A 23365-nucleotide genomic window follows, 5' to 3' on the forward strand; every position below is an offset into this window, starting at 1 on the left:
ATTACTAATATTATTTGGAAAATAAATCGCCTGATCTGAACTAATGTACAAACTTAAAGCGGATGATGATTAATCAATTTACGCCTACAGAAATTACTTAAAAGACTTCTCTTACGATAATTTTTGCCTTGGAATTGGATTGGTTTAGCTGGTTGCGGATATTTAATTGAGGCAATTTTGAATTGGGAACTGTGAAGCTCCCAAAATGCAAAAACGAAAGACTAAAAGACTTAGGGTCAATTTATTAATTAATTTATTATCATCAAGTTGATAAGGTTAACAATGTCTCATTTCACTTTTTCACCGTCAAACTTGTGCTACTTAAACCACCAAGCAAGAGTCATCTACAACAATTGTAGTACAACATATACGTTGACAACACTTTGCACTTAGTAATTTAACGTTAAAAATAAACAAGGCATATGTCTACAGTACATTAAACTGAACACTGTTATTAACAGTTTACGTTACTAAAAGTAACCTAATGAATATTATTTAAAACTTCAATACAACTTGAGTCTGAGACGAGGAAGAGCCGGAGTAAAAATGTAACAGATGTGACTGTGAGCAGTCAGCTATAGAACTAATTAAAGTTGTAAGGTGTGCGCTGTATTTAAGAATTTAAATATAGCACTGTCAGTATATGGCAATCTGGCACCGCAGCAAGGGCATTCAATGTAATAGTAATACTAAATAAAGCTGTAAGTGTACGGCAATTTTTAGCGTTATGTTATAACGGATCCAGCTTTGAAATCAACGACGCCGCATATTCTTATACTTTTTAATTAATCACATTCGGTTGTACTAGCTTCAAGACAAGCAAAGCTGTGCGGCCTCGCATAACGTTCTATTCAAAATAACAAATGAGATTGGGTGTTACTGGTTACTGTTGCTGAACTAAAGTATCTTGCAAAAGGCAATCAAGATAGGTCTAGGTGAAGAGAAAAGCGAACGGTTAAATGAGGCGTTACTGATGAACCAAGAGCTCTACAAGAATACTCAATACTGCAGCAAGATACTATCATAGTTAATCACACATTTACAATTTATGTTATATATGCATAGATTATCTCTCCGATTTTTAGATCGACACACGACAATTAACATAACTACAAACAACATAAAAAGTAGTCAGTAAGTAAACCATATAAACGATATTGCAATTTGAGAGTTTAATAAATGGTGCAACGATCATGGCTTTTTATTTTAAGTGAATGACTTTATCTCTTATCATGACTACACATATATCATGCACGATAAGTATAAAATGCATACGTGAACATGATTGCAATAAACGCATACGGTTACACTCAAAATAGATAAAGACGGCTGTCTCAGTTCTCGCAGCGTTTAGCCTTATTAGAAGACCTTCCATAAACTACTGGCTCACAAAAATGCAGGCTCAATAACTGTCATGGTCACACTCACATCGGTCACAAGTTATACTTATAGACCAACGTAACCACGGTAACAATTACACATAATCATGGTTCTAATATTTATATTATCAGCTCACACAATTAAGTAATGACTGAAGAGGATTATTCACGTTGATTACATTATACATCTGCAACAAATCACACTAAACAGAAGCAAGCCAAGCAAAGCCGAGATTTGACTGTCTGCCAAACGAGGCACCTGATCACAACACATCAGTATTCAACATCACGCGCACAACACCACATAAGTCAACATGTTAATAATAGCTGTACACTGTACAGTCAACGAGAGCATTGTGTTATAGTAACATTTCACAGAATATATGTTATATTAACAGTGCTCAACTGAATACCGCGTTTCAGAGAGTACATATTAACAGTGCACTCAAGAATAGACTACTTATACTTATAGAAGTGAGTGTACTGTAAAGCCAGGTCATTACATTTCATACATATTATAACCAGTGTATAAATAATAGTTGTACTTCCTGTACTGCGTCTGTGATGAGTCATAAGTGGGCAATGTGCACGTGTACAGTGTGATGTCATTCTCTGATACATTTCAAAACTATGAGATGAACTGTGTGATCACATGATTTTCGTAAATTTTAACCGCAAAACTGGGAAAATCATCGTTATTTTTGTGTTCTCGCACACATTCTTTTGATACAATGATTATAAATATATACACTATTTTCATTCAATTTGGAGGAGAGCAAATAGGAATTTTTATTTCTTGAACCACAATCTGCATGAGCTAATCACATGCCTCTGAAATTGTATGAATTTTATTAGATTCAACAGTCACCTGACTTCTACACACAAATCACACAAATTTACTTATTACTAAGGAAGACACAGGAATAACAGTAAATAAGTAAGAATAATCTTGAAATTTTCAAAACTCAACACAACACATAATATACCAGACTCAAACTGCAACACAGGTGCACAGGAGTCTTCTAAGGCTTTAAATTGGGCTTGGTGCCAAAAAGAATTGGCACAGCTGTGAGGGAGTATTGACCCTCAATACCACTTTGAACAACTTAAACTCGAAATTTTAAATAGCAGAAATAGTACAGCTTTATTCTTTCATGATATCGATTATTACTTAAAGGGCCAAAGTAGCACGGGGCTATCAAACAGACAGTGGTTTGGATACCCATTTTGGTTATTTTGTATTCATTATTCACGAGAAATGTATTTCAAAATAAAAACAATGCATTTTGGAAACTTTTTGTAACGTCAATTTTAAAACCAGCGTGAATTCCAACCAGCTAGACAATAAATCTCATTAACTTTAACGAACATTATATTACAGTTTTTCAGTCCGTTCGTTTGTCAGAGTCCTGGCTCTACAATAGCACTCTAGCTCTCAGAATAATTACCATCGAAATTAATTTCGCTAGCAATTTAGAAATAAATGACAAATATGGTGTATAAAATTTATACCGCTGTTAAATCAGTTTATCATTTAATTAACTCAAATTCGAATAATATTGATTGTTCCAGTAATATGGGCGTGTTTAAAGTTTATCAATTACAAAACAGTCACAGCTATAAAGTTACGCTTCTCTCTCTATCGAGCGTCAATTCCGCTTGTTGGCTGCACCACAATATCAATACACAATTACAAGTTATACATTTCTTTGCAGGGCAGTTTCGTGCATGAAAAAATAATAACTAAAATATATAGCTAGAAATCGTATATGTTTGTTCATTAATATCGTAAAAACATTGCTTTTCGAAATCAAAAAACAGTTTGCAGGTAATAGTTACCTACGTTCATAAGGCTGTTTAATTTCCTAATAGTGTATTATGTATCAAAGCATGCAGGAGTCGATAGATATGGTTGAAATATCGGGGGATGATCCTATGCCCTAAATCAGGATTTTTTTTCTCAGAACAGTTTCTTAGTGCTCTTGTTCTTCTTTCCTGAGATCTTGTCCTTAGTGCTGAAAAGAGAGGGATCAATCACGGGAAACAGGGATGTAATTCAGACAACACGGCACACACGCGGATCACACCCTGGTCTTACCCGGCCCAACCACAGGATGGAACCAGGCTGGAACCTGGACACAACTTAGCCAGCTCAGTCTTTCGGTTTTGTTTTACCACACGCGGCAGAAATCAGAAAGACTGAGAGGACCCGGCTAATAAATATCTCTTTAGTCTGCTTTATAATCACGATGTTATTATATCACCCAAATATTTTATATCCCGCAAAAAAACATGCCACATTTTAATTGGTAAACACGATAATGATCATTTAATCAAGATGGTGAGTTGCCACAACATGGTGAGTAGCCACATTGCCACAATAACACTAAGTGTGGCACCACAGACTGGCCATGCTCGGCCGTCTAGATTTATCTTTAGATGAGGACCTGTTGAGCGAGGAAGTCGAATTGTTGACGGTCACACCGCTGGACAATTGCAGTTCGTCAAAGGCTTTCTGGGCGTCTTTCAGTTCGGTTCGTTTTGCTTCGATCTCCTTCTTCATTTTCTCCAAGTGCTTGAGAGCTTGGTCGTGTTTTACCTTCAGCTGAAAAACTCGTATGTTAAATTCCTAGTTACTGTCCAAAGTATTGGTTTGTAAATGGGTGACCAATTATTTTTGGTATAATATCATGGCCAGGTATTAACGAGTGTTTCAACTGTAAAATTAGATTAGTATTACGATTGACGATAAGAGACCCAACCGGATACAGTAATTCAAAAAAACCTCGTTATCCTGATAATTTGATTCATGATTCTGTCCAGTTTTATCGTAATATGGCTCCATAATCAGACCATTTTACATTTCCATTTCAAACCTCAAATCTCACAACTCTTTTTTTATACCCACCTCACTAATAATAATGTAATGAGTGAATGAAATGAAGGTTTCTATAAATTTCAGGTCCATCCCACTTCGATTCTCCTATTCCATTGTGGCTTCCTGACACCAAGTCTGGCTAGTACTAAGATGCGACCATAGGGGTGGTATTGGCGAAGTGACCTCCGAAAGCGAAAATACGATAATTCTCGGTAGAATTTAGGCTAACTCAATCAGCGCCTCCCCATCAGGCATCACGGAAATAATAAACCCATTTTTTAAACATTTAAGATAAGAATCAGCAGATGAGCAGATGCCAACCAATCAGTAATTCTCCGACTTGATTGAAAACGCGTGAGGATATTGCTATAAAGCCACCTGACCGGTAACAATTTTCACTCTTTCTTTTGCAATCATGAAGAACTTTTCCTTCGTTTTGACTATCCTGCTCCTCTTGGGAGTCCTGGAAAATGCATCTGCTCTAGACTGGATGAATGGACCTATCAGGGATATCTACTATCTGGGAGTCTCGTCGGACAACAGAATGGTAATCGCATACCGTGGAATGGGGTCTGTCTACATCAAGGAGCGCAGAGGCCTGAGAGAGTACCGTGACTCAAACTGGATGAGGAAGAACGCAAAGTATGGTAACTATCAGTGCCACTACGCCGAGTTTCCCGTTATAAGCTTCCCGATGACTATTTCGATTGTCGGTAACACACTTCCTCACTCGGGCAGGAGTGGAACTGTGAGGAAGCCAGCCGTTGAGACCTGGACTCGAGCTCGGATCGCTGCAAATGGAACCCCAATATCTCAGAATATGTGGAGCAACAAGAGTTGGTATTGAACTTTGAAGTTAGTTTTATTGACTGAAGATTCGGACTATATTTCAAGTTATGATAGTAAAGATTTAATTATATTTTTGGGATTTTATTGTCTAAACGTTCATTCTTTCTGACCTGAATTAATTTGTACTGTAATAATTATACTATTATATCCAAATTTTGTGTGACAATTTCTTTTGATTTTATCGAATTCGAAAACCGGGCAGGTAACCCTGAACCCAAGCAACAAAAACTGCCATTTATAGAAAAAGTAAAATTAATCAAACGGTAATTTACCTCATTTTTCTGTTCATCCATTTTGGTCATTTTCTCCTTAACTTTTTCCTCCATCACCTTTTCCATGCCAGCCTTCATGTTCTTCAAACGCTCTTGGTGTTCTTTCTTTTCTATTTCGAACTGTGCTAGTGGGTTTCTGAAAAATATTAAATCTTCCAATTGTTAATCCGAACTAATGAAGGCGAATTCTTCCTTATCTTGTAAAAACTTGCGTGGCAATATGCTTTCGTGCAGTTTTTTATGAAATTATTAACCTCAAATCATATAGGATGTCAAATTTGAAACACGATGAAAACACAAATTGTGCCCACATTCCCATGTATTTTATAATATTAACTCCTTTATTATATTACCTGTTGGAAGAAGCAAGTTTGCTATCCAAAGACACTGACGTTACTGCTGCCAACTTATTACACCTAAAGTTCTCATACAATACATTATTCGTTACATCCTTCAAGTCCTGCATATGAGTCCTTATCAACAGATTCCTCAAGAAGATAAAGTCGCAATGATCAGGATTTTCCACCTCGGCGATACCCCATGGATACATCCGTCCTCTCAATTTTTTTCCGTTGATATCGAGCATCGTGTTGCTGCCCACCACGGCGAACGGTAGCTGAGCCTGTGGCAAAGTGGGGTTAATTTCTGAGGCTTCACTTCGAATTACAGATTCTTTGGAATGAGGACATATTTGTTATATATTCTAAGGTTTGAGTCATGGGTTGTGTCAAAAAAGTTTTCGGAAGTGATTATGCCCGGCTACCCAAATGATAGTTAAATAAAAGTGAAATAAAAACAGAATTATTTTTACCTGCAGATCCTGAGCCTCCTCTTCCTCATCAAATTCGTCGATAGGGAACTGGTAGATCTTTATATCGTGGAACTCTATTTCTTTCATTACGTTAGCTTTGAATTCCACGCATTCCTCAGGAGTGAGGGTGTCTGCTTTGCCGATTACTGGTACGATGTTTACCTTCTCGTGAAGCTGTTTCATGAACTCGATGTCCAGCGGCTTCAATCTGAGGTGTAATGATTGAAGAAGTGAGCTAATATGCTACAGAATTAACCAGAGTGGCTGCGGTCTTTCTAGAAACGAAAGAATGCAGTGATTCATAGTTTTAGCTCCTTTAGGCTGGAATAATACCTTTGAACAAAATCGTGTATGACGCAATGCTAGATTGATAAATTATATCATAAATATATAAATTGCGCGTGATGACAAGACGTGCGCGAAAACAATCTTTCCCCACAAATATTTGATTCGGCAATCGCGCGCGCTGCTAAAAATACACGATTCCCTTCTTCTTAGACTCGATTTGCTTTCCCTTCTATTCATTTCCGTGCATGTCGTGACGACAGAGTACAAAAGTTCCGGTCTTATGTTACCAACTTTACGTAGATAGATAGGTTGGCGTCGTCAAGCCATCACGTGACTGACTTCAGACACAAGTAAACATGGCAAATCCTTCGTTAAGCAGATAAGTGCTTGCATCACCGTGTAAAGAAGCCAAACCTTGTTTAACATGTTTAGGCACGGGAACAGTTTAGCAGCTGTTCACAATTAATGCGGAATAGACGTTAACGTTGGAATGTTTGTTAAAAGTATTCGAATGCTGTTAAGTTATATACGTTATGCAGTATTTTTCGCCGACCATTCCTATTGAACGTCCTACTCAGCCGGTAAACTTTAGACGAAACCCGACTCTTAGACTGAAGAAAAGATATTCCTCTTGCAATAATTGGTGTTAATTTTATCCATTTTAGTTTATTTCAGCGGTTATATTTCAGGAGCTGCTTAGGCGGGATTTTATTAGCTCATAATTATGTGCTTAGCATGTATGTCGGAGAAAGTAAGGGTGAGATTCTAAGGGTTTCGCATAAAGCGTAGAGCTTCCGCCGAATTCAATGTAAATGTCAACTCTTAGAAATATACTAAAATAGATTCTCAATCTAGAGCAGAGAGGATACTTACACTGTACAAGTCGACTCTTAGAAGATACCAGAAAACACGAGAATCAATGTATTGTAAATCCAGTTAGAGGGTCTGAAATTAATTCTCTTGACGTGCTTTAAACATTGTTTCTGTAATCACCTGCGCCGGGGAAATGTGTGAATGTTGCTCGCACAGGCCAGCTTCAGTTACAGTCGCCCAGAAAGTTCTATACAGCACACCAGCTACATTATTATGTTCAAGATTGGAGTCTGGGATTCACGCTGTGTCAATGAAACCTCAGTTTTTCTTGTCCAATAAAGAAGCTGTCACATGTCAAACGCGCTGGTGCATTATAACGTTATTAGTGTCACAGCAGTAAAGTTCACATTTCTAGCAAAATGATCACAACTGTACACAAGCTGCCCGATCTTTAAGTTATTATTAAAATAGCAATAAGGATGTCTCGGTGTGTTCAATAACCAGTGTTATTAGAATATACGCAATCGAACGACCATGCTATTAGTCCAATTAGTGAATTAGTAGCTCTCAACCTATACCCGGAATTAAATATAATATCCCCGCTGATCAGCTTTAATTTCCTTAATTACAGAGAATAAAATAATAATGTGTACACACACTCTCTCTCCCCACACTTCACAACAATAGTAATTATCTTAACGACAGTGAGACACGGTGATCAGGTCACAACAGGTTATAATCTCCAGCTGCTGTGTAAGGAGTGAGGAGATAATTATTTGTGTCATTATGTGAGAAGGGTGGCTTGTTTAGTAAAGGTTCACCGTCTAGGTGGAGAGTTACGTGTTTCGCACGGCTGGTAAGGCTTGTGGTGTCGCTATGTATGGCTAAACGGTACAGGTGTATGCCTAATGGCTCTCTTTAAGAAATCAAATGCTTGTCGGTTGAGATAATCGTTTGGCTTGAAACATGGGCTTTTGAGCTGGAGGTGACGTTTTTAGTAAATCTTTCTCACGCTTGCGCGGTGAAATGACATTTTAAAAGATTGTTATGTCAAGATAGCCTATATTTCCGTCAAGAAGGATTGCAATAATGACCATTAAATAAGACAGACTATTTATAACAAAAACAGCGCGGAGAAGACAGTACAAAATAATTTGTAAAACAATTTGAAAACTGTAATTTATCACAACAACTAACCCGTGTCCGGGGGAGATGAAGTAGAGACAGCAGTGAACCCTGTTGTCCACCACGGTAGATCTGTTAACATGCCCCTCTGCGTTCAGGTACTCCTCATATTTACTGTCTATGTACTCCAGGATAGGCTTCCAGCTGTGAGATAACGATCATCATATAGACTGACTTATCATGACTAGTCGTAGTAGTCATGATAATGATAATGAGAAAGATGAATGGCCCACATCCAGAAAGTTTTAAATTTCCTCGCAGTTCAATGATTCCCCCTAACAATTTTCTTTAAAAAGTTCTTCTAAAAATGTCCTCTTTGGGCACCAGATTTCCTCCAAAATCAAAAATTTCCTTGCAGATTATCTGCTGATCTTTCTGGATGTGGGATAAATGGTATACAGATGTTAAGGGGAGATTATTGTAATGTTAAGGGAGATATAATGTGTACAACAGACAGCTCTCTCAAGTCCACTCTTCAATGACTTTTAAAGAATTTTTTGTCTTCTGTTTAAAATTTTAAAAGGTTGCAGAATGCAAAGTGGGTCTCGCTTTTCAAGGTTTGAAATTCAAATTTACTGTGACCATCACTGCATCACATCACTGTACTACAACAAGATAGAAATGTATATTGAAAGCCAAAACATCATGCAAAATCTTGAAATCTTAGATTTCTCCCACAATGACCATAATATAGCTTTTTAAAACCGCATTAACCTGCCATTGCTTTTTTCACATAAAGCAGCCATCCATAGCCGATTCTGAATCCACAAATAAAAAATAACAGCATACAGAAGACAAAAAATGCATGGTCAGATCGGGTTATTTTATCACGCATATCGTCAAGACTGGCATAATAAGATGTCATTTTGGATTTTTGCTAAAGAGCATGGCAACAATCGGCTAGGCATGGTCGCAAGTTTAGATATTTTGGTAGTCAGTGTGGTACAGATAAAAAGAACTAAACCCCTGAGGTCAGTTTAAGGTCACAGTTTCGCAAATTATAAGAGTAGCACTTGCTAAACTTTGCACACTGCCGAGGTTCTGCATCAGCCACTACAATTTGAGTAGCTGTTTAGTCAAGTCAGTTAAGCACATTTAACTACCTGTACATCGCCTGATACTTCTGAGATTTTGCACAGACCTTCATAAAGGAGCCAAAAGAGTTTAAATCATGGGCTTAACCCAGGGGGTCACGCCCATTTTTATTCTTCAGCTTTTGAAGGTCATAAAAACTTATGAACGGGCTTTAACAAAACAAAATCTCCCTATGTTTACACAAGTTGTTAAGAAAAAAATATTGCCTGAAATCTTTATTTTTCGAGAAAATCACCAAAAAAGTTTTGGGCGTGGCGCCGTGCTCGATTTTGCCAAATTTTGATAGAGTATGATGATAGAGTCTTCCAGAGAGGTGCAAAATAACCGAAACTGACATTGTTACATATAAGGAATCTAGAAACAGGTGCCTAAAAATGCTTACTTTTTAAGTTACTGTTGAAAAACTAAGTTTAGGTCCCAAGAAGATCATGCAAAAAAACGGACCTCAGTTAAATTGGGCTAGGAAGTAGGTCCGAGAAAAACGTTTATTTACACCTTAAGAAGGACAACATGTACCCTACAAAATGCTTATCATCTTTCGAGTATTCGGCAAAAAGAACGGAAGGTCTGTGCAAAGTTTCAGAAGTATCAGGCGGTGTGCAGGTAGATGTGCATAAACGACTAGACTAAATTGTGCCACTCCACAGTTCAATCCACGTACCGAGGCTTCTTTTTCCTGAGGCCACAGTAATTACCAAAAATTTTCCGTACACCACTGCGGTAAGAGGGCTTGTGTAGATTTTGCGGTCTGTGAAAGCTAAGTACTCTCTCCGCTCTTATCTCGGCCAATATATGTAGTGTTTGTTTTTATTTTTATTGTCAAACAGTCTTCCACCAATTAAAATGTAACAATAGTGCCACAAAAGAATTGCAACAAAATAGCTGCAATGATTGTGTGCTGGAATTTGATTGCAGCGGTTGCAATTGTGCCGCACAATAAAACAATTTGTAAAATGCTCTTCATTTCTATGAATTAAGATGTGGACTAATATTTATGAGGCACACTGCATAATTCCGAACAAAAATGCAAATATTCGAGGAATCTACGAACCATTTAGTGTTATTGATAGCATCACCGAAGCCAGGGGTATCAACCAGCGTTAACTTCAGACTGACGCCTCCTTCGACAAGATATACTGTCGAGTTCTGCACCTGTAACGTGGGGTTATTTCAGAAGAGAAACCTGATTTTCGGGTACACAAAACAAAAGTCTTGATCTTCGTCTTAATCCAATCAAAACAATAAAATGTCGGTGTAAATTCCATGTAAGCTATAAGCGTATCACCGAGGTATTCGAGCGTCGAAATTCAGTCCATGAATTGCATAAAATATTGCTAATCTAATATACTGTAATATAGATTATACAGGGGCGCCCACTGAAATATCTAGTTACTACCTAGAGAACTGTGTTGAAATAGCAGGTAATAACAATAGCAGGTAATACTGTATTATCTATGTAATTTACTATTCAGGTCGCTGATTTCACGACTCCAGATGATCTGTCGTACTGGTTATTAGCTAAACCTAGTTATCGGGGGAGGGAGGGAGGGAGGCGATGATTTATGCACTAAGTCATGCTGCCACTGTTATGTAGTAACTAGCATTACTGTTATCTGTACAGTAAATACCGGTCTGTTAGTCTGACTAATACATTCGCTGCCTTGTACAGAGCTTTGTAGAGGTTTTATAAAACAAACCCCCGGTTTTATTCATAGCCCTTTAAAGTTTAAAACAGTACAAATGTGTTGATGTGTAGTGTAGAGGATTATAATATCGTACTCTTACAATATCATTAACATCGGGCCGTGAACCCCCTAAACTTCACATAGTTTACACACTGCAGAGATATTATCCGTGAACCCCCTAAACTTCACATAGTTTACACACTGCAGAGATATTATCCGTGAACCCCCTAAACTTCACATAGTTTACACACTGCAGAGATATTATCCGTTAACATAAAGGAGCGTGCTGTCGGGTTTCTTCGGGGCTCGCGCCTGACACCACAAGTATCTCAAATATGCAGTACCACATTAACAAAATATTCGCAATTCCAGCCGGCTGTATTATAATTCCCCCCTCTACAGCTATCTTGTATATTAATGAGTGTAGCATAATAATAATAAAATATGCAGGTAACTCCAGGATGTTAAACTAAACGTCAGATTTTTCTCTCCCTCTCCCGAATAATTTATAAATTTCTCATAACTAAGTTTAAGCTGGTACAGAGCTAAACTAAACTATGTTTGTAAACATTCACGTCACTGACCAGGTTTAATGTCGCGCTCCAACACTGACCCTGTCAGTCAGCACTGACACATACTGACAGACCCCCGCTCACTCCCACTGTGACTTACACACTCTCTCTAAGTCAGACTTTACACTAGAGCTTCCCCGGGCCGTGAGTTGAGGTCATCTGGTGTGTGGACAGCGGAACTGGACTCCCTGTTTAATAATCTGACGTACAATAACCCCCACCCAGACTACACTCTCCAGCTTCGCGATACAGCAGGGCAACTTGCAATTAGGTGTGTATTGTAGAAACGGGTGTTGAAAGTCGCGTAACCCTTGACGGCCATTAGATCAGCGGCTAAGAACTTTTAATATTATATTTAGAGGATTTCTATTCGTCCACAGCTCTCTTCCCGCGTGCACTATAAATAAAATACGCCACACGCCCAACACGGCTGAAATGCTGTAATTTTTCGCCTCAAATCCGTATATTTTTCTAAATTCTCAACTTCAATACAAATCAGGTGATTGTGTTGTAAGGCGCCTTGTCAAGACTAATTGTTGAGTGTAACAAAGGTTTCGAGTTACACACGACGCACTCTTTCCACGCACAATCTCGCACACGCTGTACCAATTGACGGGAGCTGAGTTACACGCCACATTTCAACACACACTCTCTCAGGAACACATACAATATCCCTCCCTCCGTGTAGTAGCTCTCTTTATGTGTACATATTCTTATATACTGTGCATTATTTAGCTGTCACGTTCTGTTGGGAATATAATGTGAGAGGGGTTGAGAATGGATTGCGCACTCCCTAATCGGTGTAATGACCCATACTCAATACCTCCCCAAATGGGAGATTACGTAAGAATGTGTCACACTATTCCGGACAATTTCACCTGTTTATAACAAATACAAATGCTCTTTATACGACAGATTACAGTACAGTGGTAGTAATAGTAATAGTAGTAATACGTGTGCTCCACGTATTTCCTGTCTCTGTTAGAACAGCAGGTCGCTAATTTGAGAACTCGTTCGCTTCCTTGAATTGCGAGAACGGCTAGAACCTAGACACTAATTTGTCGTGGTGACGTAATCTAATAAAGCTCTCACGAATGGAGGAGAGAAGTTAGAAATGTAAGATGATTTAATCAGCACGTTTGAGTCGAGCTTTCAGAAATTGGCTTATTCTCAAGCTGAGGTGGCGGTACAAAGTAAGGGCTAGGAATCTGACGCCAGAGAAAGTTTGGGTAATGTAAGGCTTTGTTGCCTCTTGAAGGGAATTCTGGAACGTAAATATATATGATTATATAACAAATGTAAATCGTACAAGTGAAAATACTTTATAAGGACATGTTGTGGCGAATAAATTGAAACATTTAAAACAGCGATGGAATCCCGTGTCAGCAATGGTAGACATATTTGCACGTGTGAGAGACGGTACGTGTTATTTTATGTTAATCTTAAAACACATACCTTAACAGTTTTGTTGGGTGTTCCAGCGACTGGATACTTCTCATCCTCGTAGATACTTGAGAGAAAGAGGGAGTTGATAAGTGTGCTTTTACCCAAACCAGTAGCTCCTGGGGGTATAGTTCATTAGTCAGTTTATATTTAGTAAATACATTTTTCAGGTAAATCATTTGAGAATATAAGCTAGCAATTGTTTTTCTTCTTCATTCTTCTATTAGTTTATGACTGATTGATAAGTTGGGATAAATTGACTGTAAATCGCAAAATACACCATATATTTAGCAGAGTTATAGCCTTTCACTGATAACATTTCTGAGCAATAAGCTCTTTAACTTATAATAAAAAATGTCCAACAAAAAGGGAGGAAATGGTTATTGTAAGTTAGAACAACTGAAACTAAATAAGAAGGCGACGATATAGCTGTCTATTGACTCGAGAATTTCTTTTGACAGACACGATAACTAAGTTGTGATCAGACTAACGAAATATCAGTAAAATAGTCTGAAGTATTGGGCATCTTATCGTTTAGAAGTAGTTATTTGTACATGAGACGCGATTCACAAATTCTTACTGAGGAATTTCTCGAATAATCCTAGGAAATACATTGTCCTGGGATGAATTCTGACATTTCGGTGTCTGGTTCATAGACAGGTTAATGTTTTGAATAACTATCCTGTGGCACTAAGTCAAGGGAGATACCGATGGCGCCACGATAAGGTGCTTAAACAAATAGCAGACCAGGTTAAATTCCATTGTGAGCGGAGAGTCAACAAGAGGAAGAGTTCTTGTGTCACTCGGAAAGCCATTGAGTTTGTCCCAGCAGGAGGGAGGTTTAAGGAGGTGAAGAGGTCGAAAGTCAGTGGGTTTGGGATTCTGAGTGGGGCCACTGATTGGATAGTATTAGCAGACCTGGATGAGCAGCTGAAATTCCCGTCGGATATAGCAACGACCAGATTAAGACCAGATTTGGTTCTTTTCTCGAAAGCTTCCAAGAGAGTAATCTGGTGGGAGCTTACAGTACCGTCGGAAGAGAGAATAGCTGCATCCCATGAGCTGAAGCTTGATCGGTATAACAGTCTACAAGCGGAAATACAAGCTAATGGGTGGTCATGTTTCAGCTTTGCTGTTGAGGTTGGTGCTAGAGGTGTGGTCGCAGCAAGTTTGGAGTGTGCATCAAGGAAGATTGGTCTGACTGGGAGAGCCCTCAAGAAGTTGGTCAGAGATTGTGGGAAGGATGCAGCCCATTGTTCAAGATGGATTTATCTGCTGTCTAGGAAAAGAGAGTGGGAGATGAGAGCTGTTTGAGCTTTATGACTTCACCTAACAGCCAGAGGTGCCATAAGCTAACTCGTCGTAAATCGCGAGCTCTAGCAGGTATCCTCGGGTGATTGTCAGATCAGATGGTGGTCCAAGAGAGACTGCTGGGGCACCTGACAGAAAACCGTATCGCAATGAAAGCCCCGAAACGGTGTCAGGTTTGTGACTGAAGATTCTGATCAAGCTCAGGGTTGAGTCTACACAGTGTCGCCACTTGCCGATGCCATTTGATGCGAGAAGACACTGATGTAAGTGGGAAGTTATGTCTAAGAAACAGCGTGTGGTTCGGGTGCCGGTTGAACGCATGTAAAAGGGAGGGTATATCCGTATTTCGCTGCTAGTGATGCAGTCCTTGGCCCGGTAGCTAAGGCTTCCCCGTTTCTCGCTCATTTGTGCTCCGATGGGCTTGTGACCTCTGCGGGGGTCAAGTGCAGGATGAGGGACATGGCCGACCAGGAGAAGGTTGTTTTTGGGAGATAGAGTAGGGTTGGTTTGGTGTTGTGCCTTCGCAGTTTAACTGTATCTTTACCCTCGGCCCCAAAGATATAATATGATCAAAGCTGAATGACAGTCATGGCATATTTCTAATTTTTAGCATAACTCATGGCATTAAGAATGAGCTATGCTGGTAAACTTTTATACGTTCATATAATGCATCATTTATATAGGAGGTCATATTACTTCCCATACAATACTAACATAGAATAATTGTATTCCTCAGAAGCACAATAGAGTAGGCCGCACACAACATATAGTACACTAATTTATCATTACATCAATTATGGTATAAGCAATAAGCATTAACTTATAATTATTTAATATAATAGTAATTACGTACCTACTACCATGAGAGTGAACTCAAATCCTCGTTTGACAGATTTCCTGAAAACCTGATTTGGGAGGTTGGCAAACCCAACATATCCATTCAACTCTTTGTCAACACACGTGACTGCTGGGGGCGTCTCTGTACGCAGGACCATTGTTACAATGAACTAGGTAGAGAGGTTATTCAGTACTGCAGAGCAGGGAGAATGTATTATTATTAATATGCTTGTTTAATGTGTACTGACATTGCTGCTCAGGAGATTAAAATTCCGTGCATACTAAAACTCAAAACTTGATTAAATATCATAGTACTTATACTTGTCGAGGAAAATGTTCAGTAGATTAAAATTCCATGCATAAAAAAATCAAAACTGTACTTAATTTCACAAAACCGGTTGAAGAAATTAAATTATAACAGACATAATACAGAAAACAAACAGTTTTTGAACGTTAAACTTATCTATTAAAATATACACACAACAATTAAATATTATAAAATATCTTCTGGCAAACCATACAAAAATAATCAATCTGTCATAATAAAATTACGTCATAACTCTGTAGAAGGTACGAATGTCTCAACAATTAAATCATTAAAAAATCAAATTTCAGTATTAAAATTAAATTTGCAGTCATGACATCGACTAATAACCAAAATCCAAACATTTAAACATGAATGAAATTTCCTTAAAAATGCATCTGAAAACTACCGAGTACCTGTTAATCTGTAACTCCCTCACTGCTTTTAACAGCTGACATTATTTACTACAGTCATATGCTAACCTTTTCCCTAATTGACATGAACGTTAAACTTTTAACAGCTTCTTAAGTACATATCGGCTTTGTAGGACAGTCCTCTGTCATCCCAACAGCAGAAATCATAAACTCCCATAAAATGTCATTGAAGAAGCAGTACATCCCTCCACCACGCCTAAATTGGGAGCTCATTCTGTTAACACCTCCAAAACACAAGTATTTATACTGTTCATCAGCAGATATGGCCCACTTAGAGTGGTCTTGAGTCTCTTTATAATCCAATTGATCAGCATAAAATGCCATGTAGACGATATTCTTAACAAAGTAATTATCAGTACAGTTGGAGTGCAACTTACTTTCGCCATTCTGCCAAGTTTCAGTGTAAAGACTCATTGGTGGATCAAAATGTGGACTTATCAAAGCATCAAATATATCAGCTCCGAATGAGCCATTTTTGTTGAATGCAGTTAAAATTGTACTGTCAGTCAAGAATAGAGTTTCGATTTTAGAATGGGGATTCCCATTAGCAGGCAAAGGCTCTCCTTTGATAATTTGCTGGAGGTTTTCATATTTCCCGTACAGATCCTCTTTAATCTTGAAGTTGTAAACAAAAGGCCACATCATCCTGATTTGATAGAGCAATTTGGATAATTCACTAATCGGCAGTGTAACACAGAAGAAATGTTGCCCATAATAAATGCCTGTGTGTGGAAAACCATATCCTGCTGTATCATTGTAAGGAAAGTGAGGTGTACTGTGGATCAGGTAAACAATTCTTGTTTCATCAAACAGAACAGTTCCTTTTGTGTGACCATGATCGAAAGATTTTCCCCCACCAGGCACTTCATCATTAAACATGAAGTAGTTCAAAGTTCCATTGACAGAGTGATCTGAACCAGGTATATAGACACTCTCCATGGTCAGTTTAATGGGATTCGTGTCAGAACTTATTTCAACATCATGATGAATTAGGTATGGTTTCTCTTTGTCAGCATAGAAAAGTTTCTCAGAGTGAGGAGGTTTAAACATGAAGTACCATGGAGTTTCTCCTCTCAAATTTCTGCAGGACAAGCTTGAACAAACTTCTACACTAACCAGGAAGGTGAGTGCAGCTAGAACTGTTCTCATGTTTTATTTTATATTCAACTTCCTGCAGTAAATTTTTATAAAATCCTCAGTCATGGAAAACAAACTTGCAACAATCAGATATTTTGAACACGAGTACTCAGCAAAAAAAACGAATTATGAATGTTGCCATCTGTACAACCAATCATTGCCATTGAAACATTTTATAATACACTCTAATAATTTTAACTAAACGTGACCCGGTTGATCAGTTGATGAATTAAAATCTTTATTTAGTATTTATTAAATCATGTTCATTTGAAATCTTTAAATGATTATGTAGCTCAGATGATGATTAATTGCTCTGCAATCGACCATCAAGCAAATAGCTTCAACACGTTCTATACTCTGACCCCTACTCTTAACTAAATCCCAAGCTGAAGCAAATGCTAGAACCCTAATTAAAAATTAGGCCAATTCTTTGTATGGCCATATCACGTAAGCATTTTAACCTTGTGTCGAGTGAGTGATTCGGAATCAGCTTTTAAAAATACATCAATTCAAGATGGCTTCAACTGTCATGGGACAACTTTTAGAATATGCATTATGCGCGCGCTATATCTCCACCGAAAGCACGTCCAATTTGATGTGTATGAAATGTGTCTATAGATGATTCTGCACTAAGTTAGTGTGTCGACAAAAATTGAACGGGGAATCGTTTAAGATCAGTTTTGAGGCACCTCAACAAAAGCTACTCATGCTATTGTGTTTTTACGGAGAAATTAGACAGTAGCGTTTTTGATCATGTTATTCTCTTTCAAAAGTACTTTAAGTTTAAACTATTCAAACAACATACACATAATATAGCAATGACCCTATATAAAAATTGTTTAAAAATGGTACAAATTTTAAAAACTGAGGTAAAAATAAAAACACTTTGCAATAATATATAACAAATTCACATCACAACAAAAAGCAGTTTAGACCCCCATCCAACAAGCACTCCATGACCTTTTAGGGTTTAGGAATGTTGATCAGGTTAAGGTCCAAATCACGTATTGCCGTGGGTAGAAGAGTTCTGGTACCTCTGTATCCCCTGACAGAGATTATACAGGTTCTGAGTAGATGAAAGCGCAGTCTGCGTCTGACAAATGACATCACATCACAATAACGTTTACTGGGCCGCGCTCAGCCTGTCATTCCGCCAAATCTTTATGTTAATGACCATAATAGCCTGGGGTCCTCAGGTAAAATAACGTTGGCCTTTCTTAAGGCTGATCTTTAAGCTCAATAAGGAATAGAAGTGGTACAATATTTCGAATATTTAAAATTTATATTAGTGCACACTATTTGCTTCTGATTCACGGTGTCAATCCTTCGCATCTCGCCGATCTGCATACGTGGTTGCGAGAAAATGCGCGGCGCGACCCAGTAGTGCATCGCGCTACAATATCTGCATTAGCTAATAATTCATTTATAAAATATGCAGCTTAAGTCACGCTTATGGGGTGCGATTAAAGTTTTACCGTTCTGTGTACATGCTTATACTTTTTGTTTTATGAGTAAGCTGTGGGATTGTGAAAATAAGCTATTTCAATGTATTTTGACGCTGATTTCGAAGAAGACCTATTTGCTATTACTGCAAAAATAAAACAAATGCAATATGCGCCGAATAAATTATTACCAGGCGCAAATGTGAAGCAAATTTAATGGACGGCCTGTACAAACTTTTCAATTCGAAAATTTATAACTATATCATATATATACTTTAACGGGTGATACTCGTAAAACATTTACTGGGCCGCGCTCAGCCTGTCATTCCGCCGAATCTCTATATGTTAATGAACATGATAGCCTGAGGTCCCCAGGTAATAAAATATCTGTTCCATATGTTGGGACCGTCGACGAGTCCAACTCGGCGCGCGTCCTGGTAGGTTGTAAACCTACAATATATACTGCTTGAAATCTTCCTTTTTCAAATAAAAGCAAAGCAAGGTAATTATGCATAAACATGATGTGCGCGGCACGTCGACGTGATAATGCAATCTCGCAATGCTGAATGCACAATTCCAAATTTAATGAGCAAATGATAATAAATTTTAAAAACTTTTATTTGTACTATTTACTTAAATACTGGATTATCCTGATTCCTGCTGATAGAAATTAAATTATTTAAATGTGTCTAAATTATTAAATTAAATTATTTAAATGTGACTATACTGAACAATTTATTCATTTTTAGTTCGTTAATATATTACATTTTTGGGTTAGCGCGAACTACTTCCTATTCGACAAAATTATTCTATCATCTGCAATCTGTGCTATTCTGGATACACTGACCTCAATACAAGGGTCTTTGTTTAACCACAAATAATTATTGCCCAAGCCTGATTCAGTGGCCTTGTGTCTGATAATTTCCAGCTGTAAATAATTCGTATTATTACTTTTGGATGCTTGGTTGGATTATCTGGAAACTGATTCAGCCCTTCGAAACCATTGCCAAAGATGAAGGAAGACGATTGAGATCCAAAACACAATCATAATTTAGATCTGTTTTTAGATCTAAATTATGATTGTTACTTTACTTTTTCTTTACCTACAGAGGCGGCTTGTTGGATGTCCAATCGACGGACTGGGGAGGAGAGGGGGTGGGGGACTTGGGGCTGGCCAAAGCTCCCTCCAAACTACTGATTGCATTACACACAGGGCCTCATGAATGTAATGTGTCACACTTCACTACACAGGGGACAGCAAACAAAAACAAAAACTTATAAATTGCTATGGACGAAGCATATATTTCATGAGCCGGGGTCAATGTTAGACCGGACGAAAATATGGCTACATCTCAACAGTGGATAACACAGCAGAGGTTCTATTACACTTAAATTCTGTTACCTGAACTCAACTTAACAGTTCTAATATTATAGCATATACTATTGACTATAATATTATGAAGACATTTTGTGTCAAAATGAGGCTGTTTAATCATTCTTGTGTGTTTTTAATTAATTTATTATTGTTAAAAAGTTTATATTGAGAATTTTATACAGTAGTCTATAGACCAATTAAATTATTTACCGGTCACATATGGTCATTGTAAAGTTTGCTTTGCCCAAATTTGACTGCCAAAATTGGTACAATTTGACCGGTTGAGCTATTTAGTGAGCTAGCATGCCACCTGGTGTTCACCCTTTGTTAATATTTCACCCAGATGGAAACAAATGTTCACTGGACACTTTAACATGTAATCTATATGTGTTACTCAGCCAATGTGGAGCATATCAGTGCTTCAAAGTGACATTTTAAAACTTTTTGCAATCTCGTTGGTAACTGAATCTGGCAGTCAAAACAGGTTGAGACTCTCAGAAAAAGGTCCCATCTACACAGAAAGCCCCGGTTGAGACAACTTTTAATGCTCAGCCTGTGTGGAGCAGTAGCTTGAAAGTTAGGCAATTTTCAAGACCAAAAATCATACGCTAAACAGTCAAGTTTTTGGTTGAAACTCTATGAACTTTGATCTCTGTGATCTCCACCTGCAACATCTCCTGATTAAAGAAGACGGGTTGAAGTCCCATCAGGCTCAAATGAAAAAGTTAGAAGCAGCACTGTCCTCATCATCCAGCTCTGCCACAGACCCTCTAGAATACAGCATAGAGCAGCTGAACCAGCAACTTGCACAGCTTCAATCGCATCAAACTGCAGCATCTGAAACACCTGCTTGCACTGCCACTCATGAGCTACTTGAGAGAGTCTCACAAGAACTGAGTGAGCATTCCACCCAACTTAACAACTTAAGCAGTCAAATACAGGATTCTAAAGCATCTCCTCAATCTAAAGCACCACCTGTAGCCCAGTACCCCTCTCCTCCAGTGCAGGCTCCTCTCCTCTCCTCTCCCCTACAACCTGAACAACCTACCCCTCACTTACCACATGATCAGGTGCCAGTAACTGAAACCAGGCCAGATTTCATTCTGACTACTGAATCTGAGAAAATTATTGCCTTTCTTCAGTCATGTTCTTTCAAACAAGAGAACGGTCACTCCGTCACTTCATTTGGCACCCCCTACCACTACATGGGTTCTAAATCTTCAGAAAATGTGCCACCAATTCCTGAGGAACTCAAACCATTATTTGATGAAATGAACAAAGTACAAACTGAACTTTTTAACAAGAGCTACCCGGATCAGCCCCACCTGACGGCCCCGGTTATCAATTCATGTCTCATCAACAAGTATGATGGCTCTGATAGTCACCTGCCTAACCATTCAGACCGTGAAGTGACCATCCATCCAGAATCATCAATACTTACTTTGTCTCTCGGCCAGATCTGCAAAATCAAGTTCACTGAATGTGACTCTAGAACTGAATCCTCTCTTGAATGTCATGATCGCTCCCTGTACATAATGAGCCGTAGATCACAAGAAGTTTACAGTCATATGATTGAGCGTGGCTCAATATCAGATGGTATTAGGTACTCGCTGACCTTTCGTGCTGTTAGCTGGACAAATAAAAATTGCACAAGCTTACATGGTGATTCAAACACAGGCTTCTTGCGTTTTGGGTCTGACAAGAGGGGTACCTTTGGCGAACTCATGCCAGGTCAAAAGTTCTGGGCTCCCAGAATTGAAGATATCAACCCTGTGTCCTGCATGGGTTACGCCAATGTGGTGCTCCACTGTGGGATCAATGACGTGAGACAGCCGGATATTAGTTGTGAGAATGATGTTGCTGATTGTTATAATAAACTCAAGCTGAAAATTAAACAAATTAAGAATCTTAGCCCCAGCACTAGAGCTGTTTTTGTTTGTAAACTGCTGCCTACTAAGGACTTAGAGCTGAATGTAAAAGTTAATGCATTTAATAGACTTATTCATTTCGACCTGCTCCCTACATGTAAGGATGTCGTATGTGTTAACGGTTTCGAACAGTTTGCCAGCAACTATGGTCTTGCGGACGAACTGTCGAAACAATTCGACAGACATGGTCGACTTGATACACTTCATCTTAACAAGTTAGGGGCAAGAGTCCTTGCTGGACTCATTAAACAATCTGTATTTATTAGGTTAAATGGCGGAGAAGACAGAAGAAAACACATCGGCAAAGTCAATGGACGGCTATACAGCAACGTGGCTAGTGGCCCGCCTGCACTGCAGCGGAGGGGACGGAACGGTTAACAGGTATGGTTAATCGTGTTCAAAAGGAAATTTGTAGTCACTGTCTGAAGAATATTGGATTAGGGCTTCCCCACTTTGAATGTTTTAACTGCAATAGTATTCTCCATGCCAAATGTTTTAATCCTTCCAAAGCGCAAGTTATCAATGACAACTTTTACTGCAACGAGTGTAAACATTCCATATCTAAAAAATATAATCCTTTTAAAGTAATGACCGATCCTGAAGTTAATGACTGTGACCCATGTATCCAAAAGATGTCCGATGCTTTGGAAAACTGTAGATCCTATACAATTAAGGACTTTAACACACATATCAAACCGTGTTTTGCAAGCAACTGCTCCACGATTTTCCAGAACATAGATGGTAATAAAACAAATTTTGATGCCTTTAGCATGGAACTAAACCGATTAGCCGAAAAATTTAAAATTATTGGACTTGCTGAAACCAATATTGGAATAGAGGAAAGCACTGTCTACCATCTAGAGGGGTACAATTGTTTCTATCAGGACAAACATATCAATAAAGCAAAGGGAAGTGGAGTAGCATTGTACTTAAAGGACGAACTTAACGGAGTTGTAAACGAAGAATTATCATGGGTAACCAAAAATCTTGAAACCCTATTTATTACTATTCAACATGATGAACCTGTACATGTAGGAGTACTGTACCGTCCTCCTAGTGGGGACTCCTCAGAGGCACTAAATGAACTTAGAAAAATTATTGAATCATGCCCAAAAAAGAATGTTTACATACTAGGTGACTTTAACATTAATCTCCATGATGAAAACAGTAAACTTGTTCAAGACTTTGAAAACCTTATTCTAGGTCTAGGTTTATCACCACTTATTTCTACTTCCACGCATCATAAACCAGGATGTAACGAATCATGCATTGACAACATACTCACCAACAACATAGAGAACTCTATCTGCTCTGGAACAATTAGTAC

The 23365-nt window shown here is 38.4% G+C and overlaps 2 protein-coding genes across 2 annotated transcripts in view; both read right to left on the reverse strand.

The window, feature by feature from the left end:
- Nucleotides 1-2303: 2303 nt before the first annotated feature.
- The window catches only part of LOC134820974 (septin-7-like), a 32620-nt gene continuing 11558 nt past the window's right edge, over nucleotides 2304-23365 (reverse strand). The window contains exons 2-10 of the mRNA XM_063831644.1: nucleotides 15435-15590; nucleotides 13283-13389; nucleotides 10622-10722; nucleotides 8488-8619; nucleotides 6190-6397; nucleotides 5732-6000; nucleotides 5379-5514; nucleotides 3827-3984; nucleotides 2304-3394 (exon numbers count right to left, since the gene is read on the reverse strand). Coding sequence (XP_063687714.1) covers nucleotides 3340-3394; nucleotides 3827-3984; nucleotides 5379-5514; nucleotides 5732-6000; nucleotides 6190-6397; nucleotides 8488-8619; nucleotides 10622-10722; nucleotides 13283-13389; nucleotides 15435-15576 — 1308 coding nt within the window. The 5' untranslated portion in view covers nucleotides 15577-15590 and the 3' untranslated portion in view covers nucleotides 2304-3339. The remainder of the gene's footprint in view (nucleotides 3395-3826; nucleotides 3985-5378; nucleotides 5515-5731; nucleotides 6001-6189; nucleotides 6398-8487; nucleotides 8620-10621; nucleotides 10723-13282; nucleotides 13390-15434; nucleotides 15591-23365) is intronic.
- LOC134820985 (plancitoxin-1-like) lies at nucleotides 16116-17339 on the reverse strand. Its single transcript, XM_063831653.1, has one exon. It carries the CDS (start codon nucleotides 17303-17305, stop codon nucleotides 16247-16249), a length of 1059 nt encoding a protein of 352 aa, XP_063687723.1. The 5' UTR covers nucleotides 17306-17339; the 3' UTR covers nucleotides 16116-16246.

This window comes from Bolinopsis microptera, chromosome 1, assembly GCF_026151205.1.
Source record: "Bolinopsis microptera isolate Bmic1 chromosome 1, MBARI_Bmic_1.0, whole genome shotgun sequence".
NCBI lineage: Eukaryota > Metazoa > Ctenophora > Tentaculata > Lobata > Bolinopsidae > Bolinopsis > Bolinopsis microptera.